The following is a 25,188-nucleotide window of genomic DNA, read 5'->3' as shown; positions in this document are numbered from 1 at the left end:
ATAAAGTTGGGTTTTGTAAGCGAGTGCTGAGTTTCATTCCTGAGCTACGTCACCCAAAGTAACAGTACGTATTCCAAGAGGAAAACGACCGTGCCATTAGTAGCCTAGTTTTAATTTTTTTTTTTTTACCAGGCCAGCTTGTTTTAACTTATTAACTTATTTAATTACATAATCTTTGTTATTCTTTTCTGTGAAATATTTAATTGCATTTTAATATTGTGTAGCAATTAATTTATTATGTAGCAAATGATAAACCCTATTGCACTGTACAATGTTTAAACGAAACGGTAATAAAGATTCTTATTCTTATTCATTGCTGGCTTGGCTACATTAAATTTCACCAAAGTACTACTAATATTGCTACTATATTAGGAACCAAACCAAACCATTCCAAAACTGGAACTACTTTTTTGTAAGAAAACTGGAAGTAATAATAGATTTTAACAATCAATCATAAATTTTTAGCTTGGATTTTTTTATGGGATGACAGTAGCCTATCCTGAAAAAGATAGGCCTAATCCTAAACCTAACGAGAATTTGTTTAAGACTGAGTAAGGAGGAAAGTACAACCCATCAAATAATAAATATAAAACTGATACAACCCCCATCGAATAGACCTATAATCAATTGATGTTAGTTATTAAATAAATCTTCCCTAAACATTCCAAATTGATTAAATTGGTTCGAGAATACGAAACACTTACCTTAACATTTTTCCTGGAATTCTCCTTGTTTTCATCGTGTTCGTCATCACTTACAACCTAAAATTAAAATTAATATTTTTAAATGTTTCAAATCAACATGAAAATGTTTAAAGGGCAATAAATATTCTTCTTTTTCATTGAATAAATCAATTGTAAAAGAATTACAATGAACATAACAAAAATTAGTTATATTATGTATATTGACAACAAAACCGTATTTGCATAATTACTCAGTGTTTAAGGATTGTGGTAAGTTTTGAAAAGTGAGTTAGAATAAAGTAGTCTCAAAAGATTTTAACAATCCAAAAAAGTAATTTTTAACTCAAAAAAGATGTTTTTACTAGTAGTAGAGGAGAGGAAGTTCTTCAATAGCCCACGGATAAAATTATCCTCCACTGAGAGCCTTATCTTTTTCTGTCTTCGGGCAATGGGGTCCTATAGCTTAAGAGTCCTTGGAGACTAGCGGCCATCTTGGACTATTTCAAACAGCTGTTTATTTATCATCCAAAAATATTTCTTCAAAAACCAAAGTAATTGTAAATAAAATATTTAGTGCAACTTGAGATCAGAAATTGTCTTTGTAGTTTAGTAATTATTTTCCAATGGAGTCCATGTCCATGGAGGCTAACGGTTATCATGTATTTGCCCGCCATAAGAGCAATTGATAATTGACAATTGAATTGAAAATGTTAATTTTGTTAATTACAAACAGCCACTGAAGAGTTTACAATATCAAAATATTTTTTTCAAATACCAAAGTGATTTGTTTTTTAAATATCTAGTTTTTTCTAGCGCACTGTGGGATTATAAATTTTCTTCCTACTTTTGAGCTCCAAGGACTCTTGAGGTAAGCTCCAAAACAGTTAGTTATGATTTATTCCAAAGAGAGTGCAAAGCTCAAACGGATTGCTACTGAACCGTTCCTGTTCCTTATGTTTTGAATATCCTGTGATTGTATCTGTTATCTTCACATCTACACACTACGCTAGCAACACACCCCAATTATAAAAGATCAACTTACTTCTTGTTTGATCTCCACCTCGGACGTTATCATCTCAGGAGTTCTTCTGTTGATACTGTCCAATGTCTGGTCCACTTCCTGTCAAACAACATAGTTATTACAATAACAATGCAAACTAAAGCGAGGAGGGAAGTGTCTGCTTTCAAGATGTCTCTTGTCGAATGTGCAATACCTCATTATTGCGAATCATTAGATAATACATGGAGGAACACTGTCGAAGAAAAATTCAAAAACATTGAAATAATTAGCCTATACATTATGAATATATTGACGAAGATACAGTAGAACCTTGTTAACAAGACTCTCGTGGGTAAAATAAACCTGGTTATCAAGGTTGACTTCTTATTGAGGTTTGGAATAACATGTGTTTAGAGGTAAAATAAATTCAAGGGGATTTGAAAAATACACTTGTTATATCAAGGGAGACTAGTTATCTAGGTTCCACTGTATTATGCACTGCAGGCCAACTTTATCAGATGTATGTCTATTGGAAGGATGCCACTTAACTTATGCAGTACTGGAAATCAATGTAATATTGCAGCGCCTGCCTATAGAATAGTCTTGTATGAAAACAAACTACTTATGCTGGAGGTAAATTAAACAATAACCTGCACCTGCCTAACAAGTTAATAATTTGTTTGAATTCAAAAAAGTTTCACTCTCGCTGTCTACCTGCATATATATACTTTAGAAGAATGTATGTCAAATTAATGTTTTATTTTTTAAAGAGATTTGTTTTTTAGGTTAAGTTTTGGATATAGTTTTTTGGCACCATTCTACGTTTCTGATACACAAATATGAATCAAAGACAATTTGATTTGTCGTTTCTTGTGATCTGTAAGCCCCTAAACTCTCTCTTCAGGTATGCTGGCTTTACATCTTTTCAGGTGAAAAGAAAACGTGTAAAGCTATCCCACCAATCCCATGAACATAAGCCCTGGTTTAACATGATATTTATTCTGAGCATTAACACACTCAATCCTCCTGAAGCATTAATACCCACCATATCGCCGGTGGTGATGTCTGGAGAGCCGTCAGTTCCTACATCCATAGGCTCCGTCGCAGACCCAAGATCTCCACCACCTCCAATATCTCCAACTGCGGGCTCTGTAACTACAAGCCAACCAAATACATCCTATGGCATAATTCAACATTCCATATTTGTTGAAGTGATATTGTGACGTACATCTTAATCTACAGGGAGCAAGTTACAAAAATTGCAAAAAAAGTGTACAAATATTACAATTGTTCACGACAGTTAAATTTATAATTAATAATAATGGTAAAAAAATATTTGTTTTTAAATATGAGAGACATTATCAGAGAAAGTTCAATTTTAATTTTTTGTTTTAATATATAGCAACAACAAAAATGTTAATTTTCTCCAATAAGTATCGGCCTCCAGTGCCTTCCGCCCTGGAGCAACTGCTTCACTTGCTCCACGGTTGCTACGCCACTGTATATTGATGTAAGTAAAGCAACAACAAATAATTTAATTTGGTTACCTGAGGCAGACAAAGCTCCAGACCCTGGTGGTCTTCCAGGTTTCCGTTTGACAATTTTCCGAGCATGCTCCTCTGAAAGAAGCAACAGATTCAGCAGATTTGTCAAGAAATTTAAAACAAATTGATCACAAAGACTTTTTCCTACCACCGCATGGAAATCATCACATGACCATATCTGTAAACAGTATGCTAAATAGCCCATTGCCGCAGTAGAGCGGTAATGATGCATTTCCGCTCACTAAATCAGCTGATTTCCCAATTGTGGTTCCTAGAACAGCCACAGCTGTGGATCCGGTATGTTAGTTAGCAATTGGTAAGAAATAACATAGGCCTAACCTTTAAAAAATCAAACATAACCAAAATGACATTTTACATCTAAAAAGTTAATCTTATCTTATAAAAAGATAGGGCATTTGCCAGGAATTATTAAGGAAATTGACAGGAAAGCAGGCTTACCTTTAAATAAGTCCATAGAGACACATAAAGTGGTTGAAAAAGTGGTCAGTGACCACAAAAATTTCTACTTTTAATTTTGTGATGTTTTATGTGTCTCTATGGACTTATTTAAAGGTAAGCCTGCTTTCCTGTCAATTTCCTTAAAAAGTTAATCTGTGTGTTAATATAAGTTAATTATGGTGGTAGAAAAAAAAAATCTTGTATGTATTATAAGCTCAAGCACAAACAGTTATTGCGCTCTTAATACACAAATAGCTATTGAAAACTAATGTTTAGGTATTCTATGAATGAGTAGGAAATGTACTATTTTTTTTACAAATTTATTATGTTATGTTACAATATTTTTTTACAAATTTATTATGTTACAATATTTTTACCTCACACGACTTTTTAATTTATTTCATGCTAACCCTAGATATGTATTACTTACAATTGTCATAAAATGACTAATAAATTAGTTTACTACTGTTCCAACGCTAATATTGGTCTGCAGTATAATGAAGAACACACAAAATATCTGAATAACTTACCATCATCAGAGTCCTTCTTCAAAGCTGGCCTTCCTGGTTTAGGCTGCAACAAAATGTTTTACCATGTTATAATCTGTGGAAGACTGAAACTAACTTTTTGGGAAGAAGTACCATGCAAAGTCAAAAGCAGAAAAATTTAACTCAATGATAAATCATGACTTGGAAAGAATTGCTACAGCAAAAGAGGACGCACACAGAATTGTAAAAAAGAAGGGAATTTTTGTTCCATCTTAACATTTACCTAAATATTTATTTAAATGGCTTTGGTGGTTAATAAGTGGAAGATTATAAATTAACACTGGATGAGCTTGAGAAATCAATTATCAAGAAAATATATATTTTTTTTATTTTTAGATCTACTAGTCCAAGTTATCCAAAACTGCAAGAATGATTTGTCAATGGAACTAAATATGAATTGCAGCCATTGTAATAACCTAAAGTACAAATAGTCCATTATATGTTCACCATGTAATATGAATAATATTAATAATAAATCGTCTATAAGCCATGGATATCAACTAGTGGATTCAATGATACTGGTCATTAAAACCGGTGAATTACTAAACGATAACACTCTTCACGAGAGACATGAACCCAATAAACATGATGTTTACAGTGATGTTGATAACACGTTTTGTCTCCCATCAGACCTGTACTATACAGTGAAAGTGAATGAGTCAACCTGAGACTTATCTAGAGACTTACGTATGTCTTGATAGGAGAAGTGTCAGTCAGTTTGAGAGAAGCAATGGCGTTGCCCTCCTGTAGTGACCTTCCAGCGGCAATCCACACGTTGCGGATCTTCTCATCCATCTTGCACCAGCGCTGGTACAGCCTCCAAGAGCTCTCCACATCTACAGAAATAGGTACTACTTAGAAAACTACTTAGGCAATTAATCAGCTGGTTATTTAACGAGATCCATTTATTCAAGGACAGCTGGGCACAGTTAGTTAAAAAGATGGCGTCTAAAGTAGTCTAAAATAGTGTGCCTTTGCATTTCACAACGAATGACGTGTACAACTAACAACAACTCTAGTAGAAGTAGAACACTAAAACATTAGGAGGATAGAGGCTTATCGCTTGCCGCCATGTTGTCAGATAGCGGGCAATGTTGCCAGATTGGTCACATGGTACAAGCATTGACAGGATGTCTAGTAGTCAGGGAAAACGGAAAAGTCGGGAATTAATTAAATTTCAAAATGGTCTTGAAAAGTCGGGATTTAGTCTTTATTATGATAGCAAAGTCGGGAATTTTCATGGTTTTGGCGCGATCATCGCAGACGACGATGATGACATTTCTGTGGCCGCGGGAGTCAATGATAATGTCTACACGGCCGCGGGAAATAATTATACTTTTGACGCATCGCAGACGACGATGATGAAGTTTACGAGACCACGAGAGACGAAGTTGATGTTTCCATTACCGCGGGAGTCAATGATGATGTCTACACAGCCATAGGAAATGTTCATAATTTTGCCGCAAACACGGACTACGACGATGACGTTTCTGTGACTGCGGGAGACGACGATGACGATTCCGTGACCGAGGGAGTCGACCATGATGTCTACACAGCTGCGGGATATGTTCATGATTTTGCCGTGATTGCGGATGACGACGATGACATTTCCGAGACCACAGGAGATGACGTTTCCGTGCGGCGGTAGACAACGATGATGTCTACACGGCCGTGAGAAATGTTCATAATTTTGCCATTTTTTGTCATGTCTTCTTAATGTAATGTCGATCCAAGATTAAGACATCAAGTATTCAAGTAATCTTCTTAAAGCGCAATATGTTTATCAAAATATGAAATACTTGCCTGAAACTTTGGCTTGTGCACTCTTCCACAACAAGAAAGCCCAAACTTGAGGTTTTGGTTCCTACAAAATAAAAAACTAATATCAAATTCTAACTATAATTATTTGTGTATCATGTCACATTATGTACAATTGTAAACATGACAAGAACTTAACAAACCAGCCCTTTTCGATTAAAAGGCTGCTAAATCGACACCAAGATATAAACTTAGTCAAAATGTTCACTTATGCACCAGTACAAAATGCAAAACAACAAAAAGTCAAAAAGATATAGCTGACAAGTGCTGCAATCTTAGAGTCATGCATGGAACTACAGTTATTCCTCTATAATACAACTGGTAAGGGGCCATGAGGGTATCAGATTAGCGAAAATGTCAGATCATAAGGATTTATAAAGAACTTTTTTTACTTATTTTATCAAGATTCATATTTAATGCAGCTTTAATAGATGAAAATTATTAGAATTAGGAAACACAATAACAGTACACACAGTACAGTCTGAGGGAGCTCAGACTCAGAGTCTGGGGGAGGCTCAGATTCGTGTTGCTGCGGACTTGTTTTGTGACTGCCGATAAAACTACTGGCAGCATGTGAGTGTCGGATTATTGAAGGACAACTGCCCTAGCTTTGAGATTTGTAATGCATTCTACCAAACCCAGCCATATTACCGACACCAAAAACATGCAAAAATATCACAAATCATAAAATAAAGTTTTTGGGTAAAAATCCAATGTGTGTATAAATGAAGCTATGAAAAAAAATCACTCGATGACTGCAGATGAAAAATGGCGAATTACAGTTTGTATCTAGTTTATATATAATTTGAAAATTCCAATTAAGTTAATCTGAATTTCATATTTGTTTCCACTACAGTTTATTGCTTCGAGTAATCTTTAAAACCTAAGTTTGTTCAAATACATAGAAAAAGTAAAAAATGCACATCAATCTTATGAAAATTATGACTAAAACCAAACTTACAGCCGGGTTGCCTTTGAAGTTGGACTCGCCCTTACAGTTAGCAGCCAACTTGTGGGCCTGGAAAAGCTCGAGGATATGAAATACAGCATGACACTCTCCGCAGACAAGTACATCGAGGTTGGCCAAATCATCTTGTGCAACTGCAACACAAAACGTATTTTGGTAACATATGCCATATAAGTCAGCAAGATCCATAATATTTTATGAGATTCTTAACTCTTAAATTATAAATAGCTAGCTACTTACACAATAATGCAACATATAATTCCTGTTGGAACTTGGCGCTGATATTTTTTCCTAAAAATAGATAGCTTCTACAGGTAGCGGCAAAATAATCTGACAGTATTCTTTGCCGCCCTGTCAAGCGAGTCAGTGGTGGAGGGTTTTGGGAATAAGGACGTTCAAAAGCCTAAGTGGGGACATTTTCATTAGCCATGGAGCTGTGGACATCTGAGCACCATGCATTTGTAGTGGAAGTGTTTTTCTTTTTGTTTGTTTTTTTTTCTGTGGCAATTCCTTTTCAGTGGCAGTTCCGTTGACGTTTCAATGGTGGTCCAAGGGGAAAAGTCCCAACTCGAAACACCATTTTGCTATTTGTGGATAACTTCAGAGCTACTAGTTAAACATTGAAAAAAAGTCAACAGGTTGTCCAAGGTCAGCCCGGACGCCAGAGAACGTCGAGAGAGTGAAAAAAGCTGTGGAAGCTAGTCCTCAGCAGCCTGCACGTAAATAAGCTGCAGCTCTGCACATGTCTTCAAGACTGTACAATATTTACACATTTCGGGTCATATGTTTGGCAGCGGGTCTTTACAGAGCTAGGCCTTAGATACTGACAGCTACACAGGAATTGCCACTTTTAAAAACAATTACATGATGCTCAGCTCTCCACAGCTCCATGGCTACTAAAAATGTCTGCACGTTGGCTTTGTAACACCCCTATTCCCACCACCATCTTCCACTCACACGCTCGACAGCATGGCAAAGAAAACCGTTAGATAATTTTGCCGCTCTCTGTACTACGTAGGGTAAAAATTGATTTTTAAAAAGGTTCTTTAATGCCTGATTATTGTTCTATAATTATGTGACAGTATTGTGTGATATGATTATCAAACATAAGAGTATAGTAGTCATAGATAGTGACGATCGAAAATACTAAGTTTGTTTGTTTTTATGATTTGTATATTGCATTTGTAGTGAAATGTCGAAGTGGGAAACCAAAGTTCCATTTTCAATTCAATAAGCTAAAACTAATAATTCAATGTTCTATTAAAATTGCTCAGAGTAGCCTAAAATCCTTACAATTTTAACAAAATTGTTTTATAGTCAGTGAACTCATCTTTTTGGTTAATCCAGATATGAAAGTTATAAGGTAAACTATGAATAGGTGTGAATAAAAAGACCAAAACAAAAAGGTAAGTCTAAGTAGGCCTACAATCCTTCGCTTTAAGTATGGTGTCGTACGTACAGTACCAGTATTGCAATTATGTTTAATATTTTTAATAGCCATATTTTGAAAAAACCGTAGATTGAAATTTTATTGAAATTAAAATTTGGTCCATACTTAAGCAAACAGAGTTAAGACTAACTTCAACCTATCGTTATCGTTTAATGAACACGCTGTAGTAAATTTTTTTCTTGGGAGGACACAGAATTGAGGTGATTTAAAGCCTGAATTAACCAATATATCCAACATTTTGAAATAATTACGATACCAAACTAAGTTTTTAAAACCATTGTAGGAATACAATGGCACTGTCAAGATTTTTTTGAGTATTCAAACTTTAAACTGGTGTTACTTGATAGGTACTTTACTGAACAAAATTAATGAAACACGAACAATACGTACTTAGTTTTTTACCTTTAACCAACTCAGGATTTTTGTAGAGGAATCCAATGTCAGTGACTTCATTTGACACCTTGGTGGCTACTGTTTTCACAGGTTTCTGAAGAATTTTCTTTCCTAAAACTTTAGGTGTTCCTATGATTCCTGCTGCAGAAGTGCCTGGACTTGCAGATTTTCCTGCTAGTGCTACAACAAAATAGGTGAGTCAATCCCACAAAAAATCAGGTAGACTAACAAAAGATTAAAACTAAGTAACAATTTTTAATATGCCAGTTATTTTTACATACAATCATTAGAGTGCTTATAAAATAGCATGTAAAACACAGATTAACTATTTGAATTTCAGCCTAGATTTGTTAAGGAAGTTAAAGTTTTTAAATCATTAACACCTACCTACTTAAAACAACCTTCAACCAAAATTGTTTTGAAATACTACTTGCCGAAGGTCTAAAGTTGACCTTTTAATCATATTTGGTAACATTTAGATTTAAAAGATTATTAGGCCTGGCCTAAAACATTATTAGGCCTACTGGCCTTCAACATTATTAGGCCTAAAACATAATCTGGAGAAAAGAAGAAAATTAAGATACAAGAGGCATTTCTAAAAAGTATTACAATATAACATAAACACCTATGAAAAATGTTTTAGGTAAATTGCATAATATATGCATTTAAAAAACTCAACCATTCATGTTTCCACTGAATTTCTAGTGAATATAATATACAGTACATTTAAGTATAAAGCATTAGGGTATATATACAGGATGAACAACTTAACGGTGCCACCATTGCCATCTCAGAAACTATTAGATTTAGAGAAAATATTAAATGGAGAAATTCAATTATTTTTTTTTTATTACGTAAAAAAAATAATTCCAATTTTTCAACACGGATTTCATTTTCCAATATACTAACTTAAAATGTTCTCATGGGACACCTTGTATTTTATGGTGATTTTAGAATTTAAATGCAATTGAAAATGTTTTTATTTTTTTATGTTTTCTCTAAAGCTACTTGTTTAGGAGTTATAGAGTGTTACATTTTGAAAAGGGTATTTTTTGTACATTCTACATCCTGTAGCTCCTTAACAATTAAGTTTAGAGAGGAAATGCTAAGAAAAAATTTGTTTTGAAATTGCATTTACATTCTAAAAAGAGCATTAAAATGATGAATTTGACTTTTTACAAAATGGCCGCCAAAGTGGCGGTTTACTTTGAAATGATGAATCTCCCAGTATTTTATAATCTTTTTAGAATGCAGATGCAACTTTTAAGACTAATTTATTCTTTGCATTTCCTCTCTAAATATGAGCTACAGGATGCAGAATGTACGAAAATAGCAGCTTTATCCAAAATTTAACATGCTACAACTCCCAAACGAGTAGCTTTAGAGAAAAAATTTAAGGAATGGAAATATTTTTAAATTGCATTTAAGTTTTATCATCATCATAAAATAATAGATGTTCCGTAAGAAATTTTTAAGTTATCCGCCATATTGGAAAATGACGACAGTTTTTGAAAAAGTGGAATTCATATAATTTTGTTGTCATTAGAAAATAGAAGTTCCCCATTTAATATTTTCTGAGATAGCAATGGTGTAATTAATAGCTTAATAGTTGGAAAAGTAAAATATGCATATTTGCATCATAAATAATAATTACCAATAAAGTTTTTGATTTATTTTGCTAAAAATCATTGAGAGAAAATTTATTCATGTACAAAAAAGTCAAGACGAAACAACAAGATCGAAATTAACATTTGGCTCATACTTCAGCGAACAGAGTTAAGACTAACTTCAATTCGTGGTTATCCTTTAATGAACACGCTGTAGTCAAGTTAAGCAATAACGATAAGAGTGGCACTCTTTCAGCGAACAGACTGTAACAACTCTGCCAGACAGTCTTTCGTCGGTGGACATGCTATAGAGGAATCCAAACGGTATTTGCTCCTCTAGCGAACAGCCTGTAGGCTTGTCACACACACTTCAATAGAGAAGCATTACGTAGTGGTTACACAATAATATCAATCGACTTTTAAAATAAATAGCTTATATATATATGGGGAATTCGCTAAAAAGTATCAGGCGTTACTAACAAGTTTATTGATATGTGTGTACAATTCTGCAGTTATTATTTTTGGTAACATGAGGAAGCCAGTAACGGTTGGCAACTGCAAAGCTAGTATCGACCTTGCTGCTTGCAACGTCATTGGTCAAATCAGCGCCTTTCTACTTCTACGACCTAAAAATCTAAGCTGTCTTTACGCTCTTGTAGCCATATTAGTTCTTCTAAGAATTCTAAAATATTAAATTGACTGCACGGTTTTACATATCAAAAGTGCATGCATTTTATCAAACAAAAAGGTTCATTTTGTCCATCTAGTTATGGACGGATGTACAGTAGGCCTATATTTTATTCGTCAAAATATCGATACAAATATCGAATTCACCAACTTTATTCGACAGATCCAAAAATATAGTGACAATAAAAATTTGCTTTGGCCGTTTTAAACTTGGTAGCGATTCCATCTATAATCCAATATTTCACAAAAGGATCTAACTGTTCTGTTTGACATTCTGTCTGGACTGGAAATGATGGCTGCAAACCATATATGATGACTATGCCACTAGCCTGATCAACGATTTTAAATGTGTGGAGGGTTTTGTTTTTCATTTAAGTAGTTGGTACGTCTTGGGTTAATTATTAGCACTGTTAAATATGAAAAATATTTAAATATCCACTTTCATTTATCACTGTAGCCTTTAGTTATAATACAATGAAAACCTATATAAATCCTTACTGAAAAGTAGGCCTACTGTATAGGCAAAAATATTTGGACCAGTCATGTTTACAAGACTGCAAGAAAGCGTAAGCACAAAACCCTCCTCAACTTGTTCTATATTTTATACTTTTTTAGTGTAACTTAAAAAATAATATAGTACATTGGTAAATGTATAGTTTAGTAATTTGTATTGACATGGCTAATGCAAATTGTATTATTGTTAATTTGGCCGAATAAAATAATTTTATTATATTTCTGATTTGTAGGCTACATGACATTATAGAATTAACCTCTAAAAGCTACACTTAAATTTATACTGTAGGCCTACAGTAATGTAACAAGTCTGGACTTTTAGATATTTCCCACTCATAAAACTTATGAATGAAACAAGCTGTGTGTTGTTTATATTTTTAAAATATTCTCTCCCGCCCCCCCTTTAAAAATAATTATGTATAATAATACAAAATGCAAATAATAATTTATTGTTTTTAGGGCTTATATAAATAATATTAATGCAACCTGCGGGTTATAAGGAAACAAGAAAAGAACACTTTAAAAACAAAACTTTATTTACAATTTATCACACACAATATGAAAATATATTTTGATGCTGGATGGTTTCAATAAATATCAACCTGTAAAGAGCATGCTAGTACAACAAAAAATTATACATAGGCCTACAGTTGATCCAACTCTCACTAAAATCAGGACCAAAGAATACCTAGTATAATGTGGTATTGTTAACCAAGTGGTTGACATGATCTTAAATGGCTATTTAACTACCTTACCTGTGTTGGTTCAACTCTTTCTTGATAAGTTGGTTGATATAATGCTGATTCAATTTATTATTAAGGTTGTCAAAAATTATGCCTAAATTAATTAAGACAGATATAGTGTTCTAGACGTTTAATTTTAATAAAATTAAATCATTAAATACATGCATTTATTAAGTAAATTTTTTCTTTATAATTATTGTGTGTAAATCGTACAGTTTATAATTACCTACATTTGATTTTGATTAAAATTATCAAAAATCTGTCAATGAAGCAGTGTTGTGTTCTTTGAAAACATCAATCTGACAGTACCAAACTGTTCAAAATGGCGGTTTATTTTGTTGGTGGTAAGGTGGTTATTTGATCAAAAGTTATAAGTTATCATTGAGTGAAAGGGAGAGTAGCTATGTCCACATTTGTGCGATTTTATGTGCTCTTGACACATGCTGCACAGCGCTTGCTTTAGAGCGTGTGACGCATGCGGAGAAGCCTGCTTTCTTCCAAGAAACCCAAGAAGCTTCTGAGTTGTATGTCGCAAAGCAAGCAGAATCTAACTTTGGTTATTCTTGCGTTTCACCATGCTGCTTAGGATTGTTTTGGGTTGTTTTAACTTGTTTATTGCATTGTGTAGTGATGGCGTCAGACAATAAGGAAACTCTTGATTTTATTGAAGACTATAGGAGCATTTTCATTAAGCATTTTGCATTATAAGCTCCAAACTTCTTACTTAGCCTAATATTGAAAAGATTCTTGCGTTTGCACACTTTTGATATTTAAGCAACATTAATTTCAGCAACTGCCAAAGCGTCACGACTCATAATCAGACTTATAAATCATAATACTGCACACCAATAGGCCTATGTCTTTTACACAACTTGGCCATTCTGCGAGGAACACGTTATAGTGGAAATGTGTGGACAGTCACACAGCATGCTTCACCTGCTTGTGTTAAGACGCAAATCAAAACGAAAGTTGAAAAAAAAATCAAATAGAAAATCGCACAAGTGTGGACATAGCGAATGGAATGATGCAAGTGACAGATTGTATTTTTTCTTTTGTTTATAGAAAACCTTTCTAAATTAGTCCAGCAGACTAAGTTTACTTAGTCAAATGAATATGTCCAATGAATAAAGATTGTGTAATAGCAGAGTAGACCGGTTTCCTTCTTTAGTACAGATGATGAGAATGCATGCAAGCAATAAATGAAAAAAAAATATGAACAAACAAGATCGCTACAAGGAGGAATGAATCAAACAATTAAAAAAAATATGAAATTGAAATAAAATTGCTAAACTTATTAACTTAAAATACAACACGGAAAGACAGAGGATTATAGACATGCTATTCTCCTCAGAAATTGAACTGGGGGCTATTTTTTTTTATCTTCATTGTGACCATTTGAGATGCGGTAGTCTAAAAATATTATTTCAATGAGTTAGTTTTTATTTCATACCGTCTTTCTCGATTGGTTTTTAATTGGAATTTTACGCTAATGGTATTTAAAATGTTTTTGAAACGGAATTATTCAAACTTAAACTATCTGATGTTGCTGGGTGAACTCACAATATTTAACCAAATGCAAAACTTAAAATAAACTCGAAAAGGTCTTTATACAAGTCCATAGAGTTAACATGATTGAGGACTAAATACAAAAATATCCGTATTTATTTGTATTATCTACGAGTTAATACAATGTGTTGGTGAGGCAAAGTACCAGCTTGGGTAAAATTGGCCATGGCAGTGAGAATAGTTCCAGAAGGTTTACAATATAAAAAATGCAGTTTTTTGAACAAATAGATGTAATGAAGAACAAGGGAATATGCCAGTGCAGTTGTATTATTACAGATCGTTACAAAAATGTACTTGCTACTAGCTTTTTAAGTTGAAAATATCACAGGGTAAAAGAATTAGGATTACACATTTAGTTCATCGTGCAAAATATAACTTAAATTAAGAAATAAAATATTTTTATTCATAATTTGTTGTTTAGTTAAATAAAACAATAACTAAAATACCAAAAGTAAATAAATTAAATTTTATTAATTAATGTGGTTTAGTAAATTAGGTTTATTTAAAGGCCTATTTATAGTTACATAAATTGTTATTGGTTTGAATAAATGTAATTTAGTTGAAAACAAACACAAAGAATATAAAAGAAAGCCCTGGTTACCAAAAATAATCTTATATGTATTCTTACCTGCAGCTGAAGGACTGACAGACTTTGTTGGGGATGTCGCTGGCTTAATCAGCGACTCTGGTTTCTTTGGCACTTGTACAGTTGTTGAAGGAGGAACTCCGCCCAATCGCAACAGTCCGGAAGAGGCAGTAAGCTTTGGTAAAGCTCCATCTCTCAAGGCCCATAATACTTTTCCAAATTTGTCTATACCCCTTTTATAAATTAGCCCCGTTCGAAAATGAAGCTCACAAATTTGTAATTCCGGAGTCAATTCTTGTTTTGCCTGTTTAAATACATATTCCCACTTTTTGTACAATATTTTATTTACTGGAGGTTTAAAGAATCTATAGGTGGTTTTTAATCCCGTTTTACCACTTTTACATGTTGGAACGCAGCATCTAGGGGAGTCCTGGAAATTAAAATGGTTGGTATCAGTATAAATTGTATATAATTAATATGATATTTTATCTTGTAAAACAATTACAACCAACAAATTAAAATAGAGTAATAACTGTTAATGCTAATAAAAATTATTAAATAGTACATAAATAACACTTGGAGTTATAGGCCAATTATTTGAAGTACAGCACAACCTTATTAACTATACACTGAGACTGATCCGACATAACAAAAATTCATGTTAGCAGGAGAAATGGCACAGCAAAAAACAACAAAAGTTAAAAATAGCCTATACTCACAATATTTTCATTTGTTACGGAGAAAAACACTAAGGAAATATTTACACATCACAATAAATTAATGACATTGACTCACCACGAGACATGCAGCGCTACAGTCAGGCATTAAATGTATGGCTGGGAAAGCAAACTTGTTGGCACAACACCATCAGTGTGCCATGTGCTAATATTTATACCAATTTGTTTATTCTTTAAAATGTATACATTATATAGCACTTTAATAGTGGCAAAAATTACTTATTTAGGCCTAATATGAATTATAAATGCATTTCCTCAAATAAGTTTAAACATAAAGAGATTGTACTGTACAAACAAACCAACCTCATTTAATTGTAATAGTTGATCAAAACAAAACAATACAAATTGATGGTTGAATGTTTTCTCAGTAGTTGAAAACTTACCTTGGATGGAACTTCTTTCTTGTCAACAGGAGTAGCTTTGGTCGGGGACTGGGTGGCTGTTGTAGAAGGAAGGTCTGGTTCTTTTTCAGGCTCTGTTGCTAGAACATCTTCCAGCTTGCCAGTAACAGCTTGCAGGAACTCCGCTCCCCCCTCAACCTGGGACACATCATCAGGCTCCGCTGCATCGGAGGAAGAAAATACCAAAGTTTGTCCGTCAGAAGTCTCCATCACAATGCCTTCTGATTTCCCCGAATCTTCTTCATTTGTTTCAGACTTGTCTGTGTTTATCTGGATCAAAACTTGATTACCGCTACCATGAGCAAATTCTACCATCATGTTTTCTTGATTCAATTCAATATTTTCTTTATCTACGATGTTTCCAATGTTTTCATTCTCTGTATTTTCTTCTGTTTGTTCTGATTTAGCACTGGTTTCATCTGTTACATTTTCTATTTGATTATCTAAATCTTCTTTCAATTCGCTAATTAAATCTTTTGAAATCTCCTTATCCTCTGAAATTGTTTTGTTACCATTATCTTCCTCCTCGACGGGGTTACTTTCTTGCATGATTTCATCTATTTCTTTAGTGCCAATATTTTCTGTTATATCATTTAACAACTCTGTCTTGCCTTCAAAACTCAACTCATCAAGTTTGGTCATCTCTGGACCTGATTCGGCTTCTTTTTGACTGTCATGTTCACCTTCTTGTGGATGAGATATAGAACTTTCGCTGTTTAACTCAGAGAGTTGTTCGCTTTTGTCGTAGGTTAAATGAGCTTCAAGCTCTTGGTGCAATGCATCATTGTCAAGTTCATCAAATGAATCGTCTTTTCCCAATATATCATCAGGCACAATGTCTTTCAGTTTGTCCTCTTTCGTGATGTCCGTGTCAAGCGAATGTTTGGTCAAGGAAGTCTCTTGTAGTTCCTCAGCATCACTACTTTTCTCCTCAAACATTTCTTTTAATTCATTACTAATATCATGTTTCTTGCTGTTTATTTCAATGTCCTTCAATTCAGTCAATTCTTTCTTTTTACTTTTTTCTGTTATTTCAGAAAGAAGTTCAGATGGTGAGTCAGTCTCCATAGCTTCTTCTGTTGGTTTTGTATTATCGTCATTTCCCTGGCTAAGCTCATCTTGGTTGATTTGGGAACTCATCCCTTCAGTATTGTCACTTTCATCACCAAGATTCTTGGTAAACCAACTGGAATCTTCATCCATACCTTCTGGCAGCTTTTCTTCTTCAGAAAATGTGCCTGAAGGCACAGCATCATTTGGATCCATCTGAAACCACAAACACTGTTTGATACATCTTAAAATTACATCTAGGCCCTGATTCCATTATTATTACAATCAGAAGAAAAAAGTTAAATTCATACTGAGTGAGTGACAATTAATAAGACATGTATTTTCCTGAACTCACAGTCTAATATAGCAAATCTAAATAACTTAATAGCAAAACAATGCAATCCACATAGGTAATAAAGATCAATGTTTACCAATTTTGTAAAAACATTTGGATGTTTTTTCTCACACCGACCGGCTGATGGTGTACTTTTTAATACAGTTTTCGCCTTCTCAATTACTGACTTTTAACCATCATCAAACCAGAAGTGACGTTAAGTGACTGTTGTGGCAATATTATGTTTTTTAAGTGTGCAACAATTGAAAATCCAACAAGTTGTGTTAGTGTGGTACCTATATGGCTTAAGGCAGGTTATGTTGGCCGTAAACTAAAAATGTATAAATGAATTATCTCCAATGGGTCAAAAAACAACCATTGTGTTGGGATCAAAATGCAGTTTTTTGGCTTTTGAGCTAGGGCCTAACACTTACATTTATCTCTTAAGATTAAAATGTAGAGTTAGCCTAACATAAACAAAAAAAAAATAGGCAAGCACGCTCCACTAGCATAGAGGTACCGGTGTAGCTTTTTTGGATCAGCCTGGTCACAAAAACTTCAGGAGTACTAGAACTAAGACTACTTCGCTTTGAATTAACCCCGTTACCGTTAGGCATAAATTAACAACACTTCAATATTCAAAATTATTTATTTTTTAACCCTCCCAGTGTTACTTGACGAAAATTCGGCAAGCACCACACTTTGTATAGTGTTACTTGCCGATTTTTCGACAAGCAGACATCGTTTACGGCGAAGGCTCTATAACTGACTGAATCGGATTGAACTGGATCGAGTTAGGTATCGTTCTTTCCGTTACATTCTAAGCTGTCTCCAGATGTCTGTCTCTAAGCGCTATTCATTTTAGTTCTGAAAATATTGTAGCAGACAGCTGACGTGCGTGTATTTGTAAACAGCTAGGTTCCCCCGGACCGATGACTGATGTGTTTTATTACGTTTATCATTGTTTTAGTGTTAAAAATCAAAAGTAGTGATATACGTGGTGCATTATAAGAAGATTTAAGTGGTTTTGAAGTGCTGGTTGATGATCCTGAAGAAGTAGGTAGTGATATTGATGTAAATTATCAGCCAGATTCCTAGCTATGGTTAGGCTATGCATTCTTAGCTAAACGCTATGTACTGAAATCAGTTTTTTGCCCATAACTTATTTATTTGCAAATATACTTCCTTATATTATTATATATTTGTAATCCTCATAAAATTTAGAACAAAGTGGCTATTTTCAAATATTTATAGGCCTATAATTTATACAATTTCATTAGGCGCGAACTTATTTTTTTTTTTTAAATTTTCGAAATTATATTTTTTTTACCTAAAAAATTTTTTTTTTTTTTAAATGTTCCTTATGTTTTATATATAATATTGAAGCCCGTGATTTTCCAAACAAAATGGTATATAGAACATTAGAATTAACATTGTTTTAAGCTTCTCAGATCCGTTTTTATAAAACCTTGCAAATGCGCCAAAAATAGGTGGACATTAAGGCCTAAACTATGGACACTTGGAGGGTTAAGCCCTACCAAATGGTTTGGAAAGAAATTATGAAATCTGGTGTTAAACGGTTCAAAATTGGGAAAAACCAATTTTTAACCCATAAACCCCGGTTCCCATCAGCTCCGATCATGCTGGTTCGCAAATTTGTTCAAATAAGCGTAGGTTTACACGTTTGTGAAAAATTATCTGATCATTTTTGCTTGAGTAATCGCAATAACGGACACACAGTTATGATTTGAGCGAAGGGTATTTTTAGCCCTTGGAGACATTTAAACAAAAAAGTAAAACGGTCCCGGGTCTAGGTCTTACCATGAGACCTACGGTAATAGCTTATTCCCTAGACCTATATGGTAAATTTGTTAAAAAGAGAAGGATTTTAATAAAGGAAGCCAAACTAGAAGAGGGATGAAAATAAGGGGCCAATATTTATAATATGCTATAGGTACAGCTCGTGACATCTAAGCTGGACATCTAACTTGGCCGATCGCTACTAGTAGCTAGTTCAAAAACATTGTCTCGTCATGCGGGTTGCATCAACTGTCCTCGCCACCCATATGAAGGTGCTCAAGTTTATAGTACAAGGGGAGTTAACCCTGTGAGGCAGCGGAAATGTTTGCAGTTCGGTCTTTTCCCTACCGGCGCTAGGCCAAGCTCCAGCTTAGTTGTCACGAGCTGTACGATACTTCAAATTAGATTTCATTGCATTTTTACTTAGGATTCTAAAGTTATGCTTTAATATCGGACACATTTAACAAACAGCCTTAAGGTCCATGGACTGTGAAAATGTACAATTTAAAGCCATAGGCTATAAGTTTTACGTAAGTTAACACTGTAAAAATGATAAATCACAAGCTCACGTCAGTTCAAACATGAACACTGGCATTGAAATGTTATCAAATAGGCCTACTTGCATACGGTAAATAAATATAAAAGGCAAAGCCCTCACGGACTCACTCATCACTAATTCTCCCACTTCCCATTTACCTAGAGGAGGCTGAAATTCGGTACACCGATTCTTTGGGTATTAAATAGGAAAACTAAGTAGTTTTTATTTTAATCGGACTTTCGGGCTCCGCCCCAGTGGCTCTGGATTTTCCCATGTTAACCTCATGAGTACTCATATTTAAATGGAATTAAAGAATCTTAACAGCTGGTTCAACTAAACAATTTGATTCTGTGATGTTCAATAGCATTAGAGAGTTAATAGGTTTACCAAAAGGGTGCAGCACTATTATTTTTTTACATTAATGACAATAGCTTGCAACCAAAAGGTGAGTGAGCATAGCGAACAAACTTCAACCTGGAGGCGAGTTAGCGTAGCGAATGAGCTCCAACCTAAAGATGAGTAAGCGTAGCAAACGAACTTCAATCAGGACGTGATTGAGCCATGCGAACGAGCTCATCTTGAAAATTAACATAAAACAAATTGACATAAAACCACATTAGGACAGGACGACGACTTGACCAATTGAGCAGATTTTATTCATGAATAGAGCCAATATAACCACAGGCTTAGTGGAGATAGTCATTTTTAATTTATTATTAATACTTATGAAGTTAAACGGGGCAAAGCCTGCGGGTACAGCTAGTACTTACATAAAATCAAAGCTTAGGACAACATTCTGTAACGATAGCCTCTAGTCTATCCAAGGCACAGAGGAATAACTTAAAACCGACCCTCACGTCCAATCACAAACATGCACTGCCAGGCCTTCCTAACGCCACTGTTGATTCAATGACTCACATATAAATTATTAGGCATTTAAGCTTTGGAATCCATTAAACCCGGAACTGCTTATAATTGGCTAATTAGGCTACTGGTTTTATAGTATCTGACAGAATAAAATACCCTCCCGAAATAGTGACCAATAATTTAAACCCATAAACTTAATTAGAATCCTACATGGTGGCCTAAATATCCCTTTTACACAATATTGCAGTACGTATTACACTGTTATAAACTTGACTGATCAGCAAATATTTGTATGCAAGTAGAAAGGCAACAGTGGGGGGAGAGAATGAAGCCTCACTCTCCCTTCCTAACCACCACCACAGCCCTAGGACGTAGAAACACCCAGTAGAGAATAAGGGCGGTATTTGCCCGAGTGACCCCAGAAATTCTTTAAACCAATTATCTTTGAAACACTAGCTGTACCCGCGGGCTTTGCCCCGTTTAACTTCATCACGTCCTGGTTGAAGTTCGTTAGGCCTATATTAAAATAGGCTCAAAAATAAGCACGAAAATTTGAAATTTTAAAAAAATTAACGCGGGCCTCATAGGTTACTATGCTGGTGACAAAATAACAACAAAATAAAATACAAACAGAAAATCCAAACAATTTACACATGTCTTATTAAAACAGTGTGGGGTGAAAATAGAGAAGTCTGTTCATTACATATTCTTGGTTGAGTTTTATAACCCGGGGCGACCTCTAGGAACGAATATACAAATAAAATGTTCTCGTGGAGATTTAACATGAGGGCTAAAATTTAAAGCTTATGACAGCTAGCCTGACCATACTACTGAACCGAGTTACACGCGGGTAGTACGAAAAGAAAGGTTATCGGTCCTATGCGCAGGTTATATTTGTATTTTGAAAATATCCATGTTAATTGGGTCAAAAATATAAATTAAACTTTTCTTATGAAGATTTAACATGGGGCCAAAATGTTAAGCTTAGACAGCCACCCTGACCATACTAGAAGCTTGTTGGCAGATTCACACGCGGTTGGTACCAAATGAAAGGCAATTGTCTGTGTAGGCCTATTTGCCAATTTTTCTTTGATTTCAGATATTACTCATCTAAATGTTATCAAAAACTGAAATTAAAATCTCTATTGACAATTTAACATTGGGTAAAATTTTTCGCCAATGGCGGCGAGGCCCGGGCGGAGCCCCGACGCGCTAACTGAATCAGCGATCGCTATTGGTATTGAAATATCTCAGTAAGACGAATCACAAAAGAGCAGTGGTGATTGTTCTGCGTTACTCCGAAAGTGGACGTAGTTCACTGAAACACCCAAAGGTATCAGCACTGCCTGGATCAATAACCAGAGTCTTTGTAATACGGCTCGAACTGAGAAAATCCCCGAAAACGGGACAAAAGCATTGCCAGACGGGATTTTACGGGCAATTTTTGTACCAACCTACACCAGAATAAAGCTCGCATTATAAGCTACAGGCTGGTAAAGATTACAACGTTCCCCGACAATGGCTGAACCACACTGATCCGGCAAACAATGCAATGCGCGCTCCCCCACCCGTGGACCCCCTGCTCCTCAGCTGAGACGCGCGGGGTCCACCGGTGGACCCGCCGCATCGAATGTGTTAAAAGTGAGATCTGGAGTTCTATTGGACCGATTTACATGCAGGTTGTGTAATAAAGGTAAAGGTAAGAAAAGTAATTAACTCTACAGTATATTTCCCATGTGCCTGAAAAGGTTACCGTACTATTCCTTTATTTAATCTTATGTATGAAAAAAACTTTTGTAAAAAAACTTGTGACACTAGCCTGACTATACAAACTTAGGCCTACTGGACAGAATTACACGCGGGTTGTACCAAAAGAAAGGTTATCGGTCCTATGTGAAGGTTTTATTTCTATTTTGAGAATATTTATGTTAATTGGACCAAAAATGGGAATTCAACATTTCTTATTGAGGTTTAACATCGGGGCTAAATTCTATATTAATAGACAAGCATGCTATTGAAACCCGTTTTTCTCAGCTCCTGTGCATCGCAGGGAAAATCTATGTGCATACCATTTAGTAATATTTGCCTGTAGATGTGCAGAATCCCTTTATTTAAATTAAAATAGCCTCAAAAATAAACACAAAAGGTTAATTAAAAAATTTTAAAAATTAACATGTGTCTTACGGGTTGCCATGTTGGAGACCAAATAACAACAAAATATAGTCACAAATTCACATAGAAGTTAAAGCACTGCCAACCACCCTGACATGGCTTTTCTGACATCAAAAGGAGTTTGCTATTGTTCTAGAGTTTTGGTTTGGTTAGGTGTTGTTAAAATAGCACCATTTTAATATGTAATTTCTGAATGGCGAAATATAAATCATTACCGGTAATAAGTTAAGAATAAAATACTACTACCGGTACGGTAACAATAATAAATTTGGTACATTAACTAAAGTTAAATGTGTTAACTTATTGGCCTTGATTTTCAAATAGCAAAATCCGAGTAAAGGTACGTTTTGCTTGGAGCGACAGCCGCGCAGCCGCTGGGTACTGCTCCAAGACCAGTCAGGAGCGACAGTCGCTCAGTGACAGTTACATTTAAGATTGTTATATAGTACGTACAACATTTTGACAAGTTCAACGACCTTTTATTTTCGCTATATGGCGTCGTGGGCTACCCGGACAACGTCTGGGATTAGGTTAAATTTTAGTGGTGAGGAAGACGACCATATATTAGAAGTGGCAAAACACCCCGCGTTTTATGATTTGAAACATATCTCCTACAAAGACCAAAGAATAAAGGACAACGTCTGGCAGGCAATAGCTGGTGAAGTCGGAAGATCTGGTTAGTTTAATATTATGTTAGACTAGGCCTAGGCCTATTACAAGTTACCCAATAGATTAGTAGATTATTTAGATTATCGACTTTAAAAGATTTCTAATTACATTTTCGTTTAGGGGATTCAAAAAATATTTTTCTTTAGCCTATATAGGTTAAATGGCTAATGATCAAATTGGCTTAAAAGTTAGGCGCGTCATAGTTAATATATAAAATGCCAATTATTACAGTAGGGTAGCCTACCTAATGTGGTATGAAGAGGCTGTTCAAATATTAATGGAGTAATTATAAAATGTAATTAATTGGTACCTATTTTTTTCATTTACAATAAGTACAATCAACAAAATCAACAAACCCTGTGAGGAGGTTACGTTTGTAACACTGATTTCCAATTCAAGTTAGGCTAGTGTAAGTTACTGCAATTTACGGAGAAATTGAGTAATTTTAGGCTATTTCATTTTGGCTTGTGGCATGGCAGTTTTGGAATGTTTCTCATAACAAATAACTAACTTACCTACACATAAAGAATACTAAAATAATTGTTAAGTTTTACTGAGTTAGGTTAAGTGAATTTATCAAATTTATTTAAGTTTAGTGAATCTTTAGGCTACTTAGTGCGCACTTTTGAGGTTAGGTGCATTGATGGTACCAAGTCTCGGTGACGCCAAGAAGAAGTTGTCGCTCCAAGCAAAACAATCTACCACCCCGCGACTGCCGCTCGACGACAGTCGAGTCGCATCTGTCGCTCCAAGCAAAACAATCTACCACCCCGCGACTGCCGCTCGATGACAGTCGAGTCGCATCGTACCTAACTTAAGTTAAGTAGCCTAAGTTTTCCTCTAAACAACCTGTTTGCTGTTTTTGCATAGTGCATGCATTTTGATGAACTGCATTTGTTTTGCTTTGTATCTTTTTGTGCATGGTCTTGAACATATTTTTTTTCACATGGTTGGTTTTGATCGATTTTTGGTTGGTTTGATTTCTCATGATATTTATTTTATTTTAAGCTTGTACATTGACATAGCCTGTAACAATGTTGTTGTTGATTGGCCAAATAAATTCATTGTAGGCCTATTCATTGTATTCTGTCGCTCCAAGCAAAACGTACCTTTAGCTAATTAAGTTGTCACTTCCATTAGCTTGACTATAATGACTGAAAACAATCAGCTGTTGGCTTATTTACTTCATCCACAGTTCATTCCACTAGTAACTTAAGTTAAATGTCCTTGTTTCTTGTACTTAATGTTATAAGTATATGTTTACAGTGATAGGCTATCTTGAGAAATATTCATCAGCGGTGAAAAATAATGGTATTATTTGCATTCAGGTGGTAAAAAAGTATACTTAACTTAAGGTTAGACATCAAAATTAAAATTTCGTTTGGGGGCACCTAAGTTATACTTAACTTACTAAATAATTACCCCTAATTATTAATCCGTAACTTAGAAGAGATTAGAATGAACAATGGTTCAAAAGTCCTATAATTTAAATCAGAAATAGGCTAGTCCTAACCCAACTTCTTAGTTGAGACGCTATCGGCTACAGTCTGTTCAATGAATGATGATCAGCATTTAATAATGCAATCATATTTATGACTCAATAGCAAGCAGTAACTTATAGATAAAAATGTAGTAACTTATCAGAAGTCCAAAATATCAGTTTGACTAACAAAGGTAGGCCTAGGCCTACACTAACCCATCAATATTGATATTGATGCAACAAATTTAGGCGGCAACCGAGAAGCTTCAGTGGGGTGAAGCTAGACAATCTCATGCAACTTTTTTGAAATTATAACTCACCTAAGATTGAAAAATATCGAGGTACTGCAACTAATCTTAACAAATAACACCACCGTATAACACAATAGTTAAATAATAGCACAGAGCTTTAAGCTATTCATTTCCGCACGGCATAATGTAATGCATTTAGGAAAAAGCGGGAATACTGACTTGCCAACGTACAAGATCGACGCACAAATTTCTCAAATGGCGACAACGAAGTGATGCTGGGAATCGCCACCAGGTTTCTCCACTATCCAACGTCAGGGTGTCAGGG

General features: G+C 34.8%; 1 protein-coding gene across 6 annotated transcripts in view; it reads right to left on the bottom strand.

Moving 5' to 3' along the window:
- LOC128984764 (uncharacterized) overlaps positions 1-25,188 on the bottom strand; it is a 63,087-nt gene that overhangs the window by 37,516 nt on the left and 383 nt on the right. For 2 of the 6 annotated variants that reach the window (XM_054404126.1, XM_054404129.1), the window contains exons 1-12: positions 24,933-25,094; positions 15,685-16,968; positions 14,607-14,994; positions 8,860-9,042; positions 7,014-7,153; positions 6,038-6,098; positions 4,922-5,070; positions 4,217-4,259; positions 3,231-3,302; positions 2,729-2,838; positions 1,726-1,803; positions 705-761 (exon numbers count right to left, since the gene is read on the bottom strand). In XM_054404126.1, the coding sequence (XP_054260101.1) occupies positions 705-761; positions 1,726-1,803; positions 2,729-2,838; positions 3,231-3,302; positions 4,217-4,259; positions 4,922-5,070; positions 6,038-6,098; positions 7,014-7,153; positions 8,860-9,042; positions 14,607-14,994; positions 15,685-16,968 (2,565 nt within the window). In that variant the 5' untranslated portion in view covers positions 24,933-25,094. Of the gene's footprint in view, positions 1-704; positions 762-1,725; positions 1,804-2,728; positions 2,839-3,230; positions 3,303-4,216; positions 4,260-4,921; positions 5,071-6,037; positions 6,099-7,013; positions 7,154-8,859; positions 9,043-14,606; positions 14,995-15,684; positions 16,969-24,932; positions 25,095-25,188 lie in introns of those variants that run through there. The other 4 variants (XM_054404130.1, XM_054404131.1, XM_054404128.1 and 1 more) reach the window with 3 other exon arrangements.

The sequence above is a fragment of the Macrosteles quadrilineatus genome, unplaced genomic scaffold (assembly GCF_028750875.1).
Source record: "Macrosteles quadrilineatus isolate MER2022 unplaced genomic scaffold, UCM_ALF_1.0 Scaffold_2__2_contigs__length_208266976, whole genome shotgun sequence".
In the NCBI taxonomy this organism is placed as follows: domain Eukaryota; kingdom Metazoa; phylum Arthropoda; class Insecta; order Hemiptera; family Cicadellidae; genus Macrosteles; species Macrosteles quadrilineatus.
This window is presented reverse-complemented; position numbering and strand designations above follow the sequence as displayed.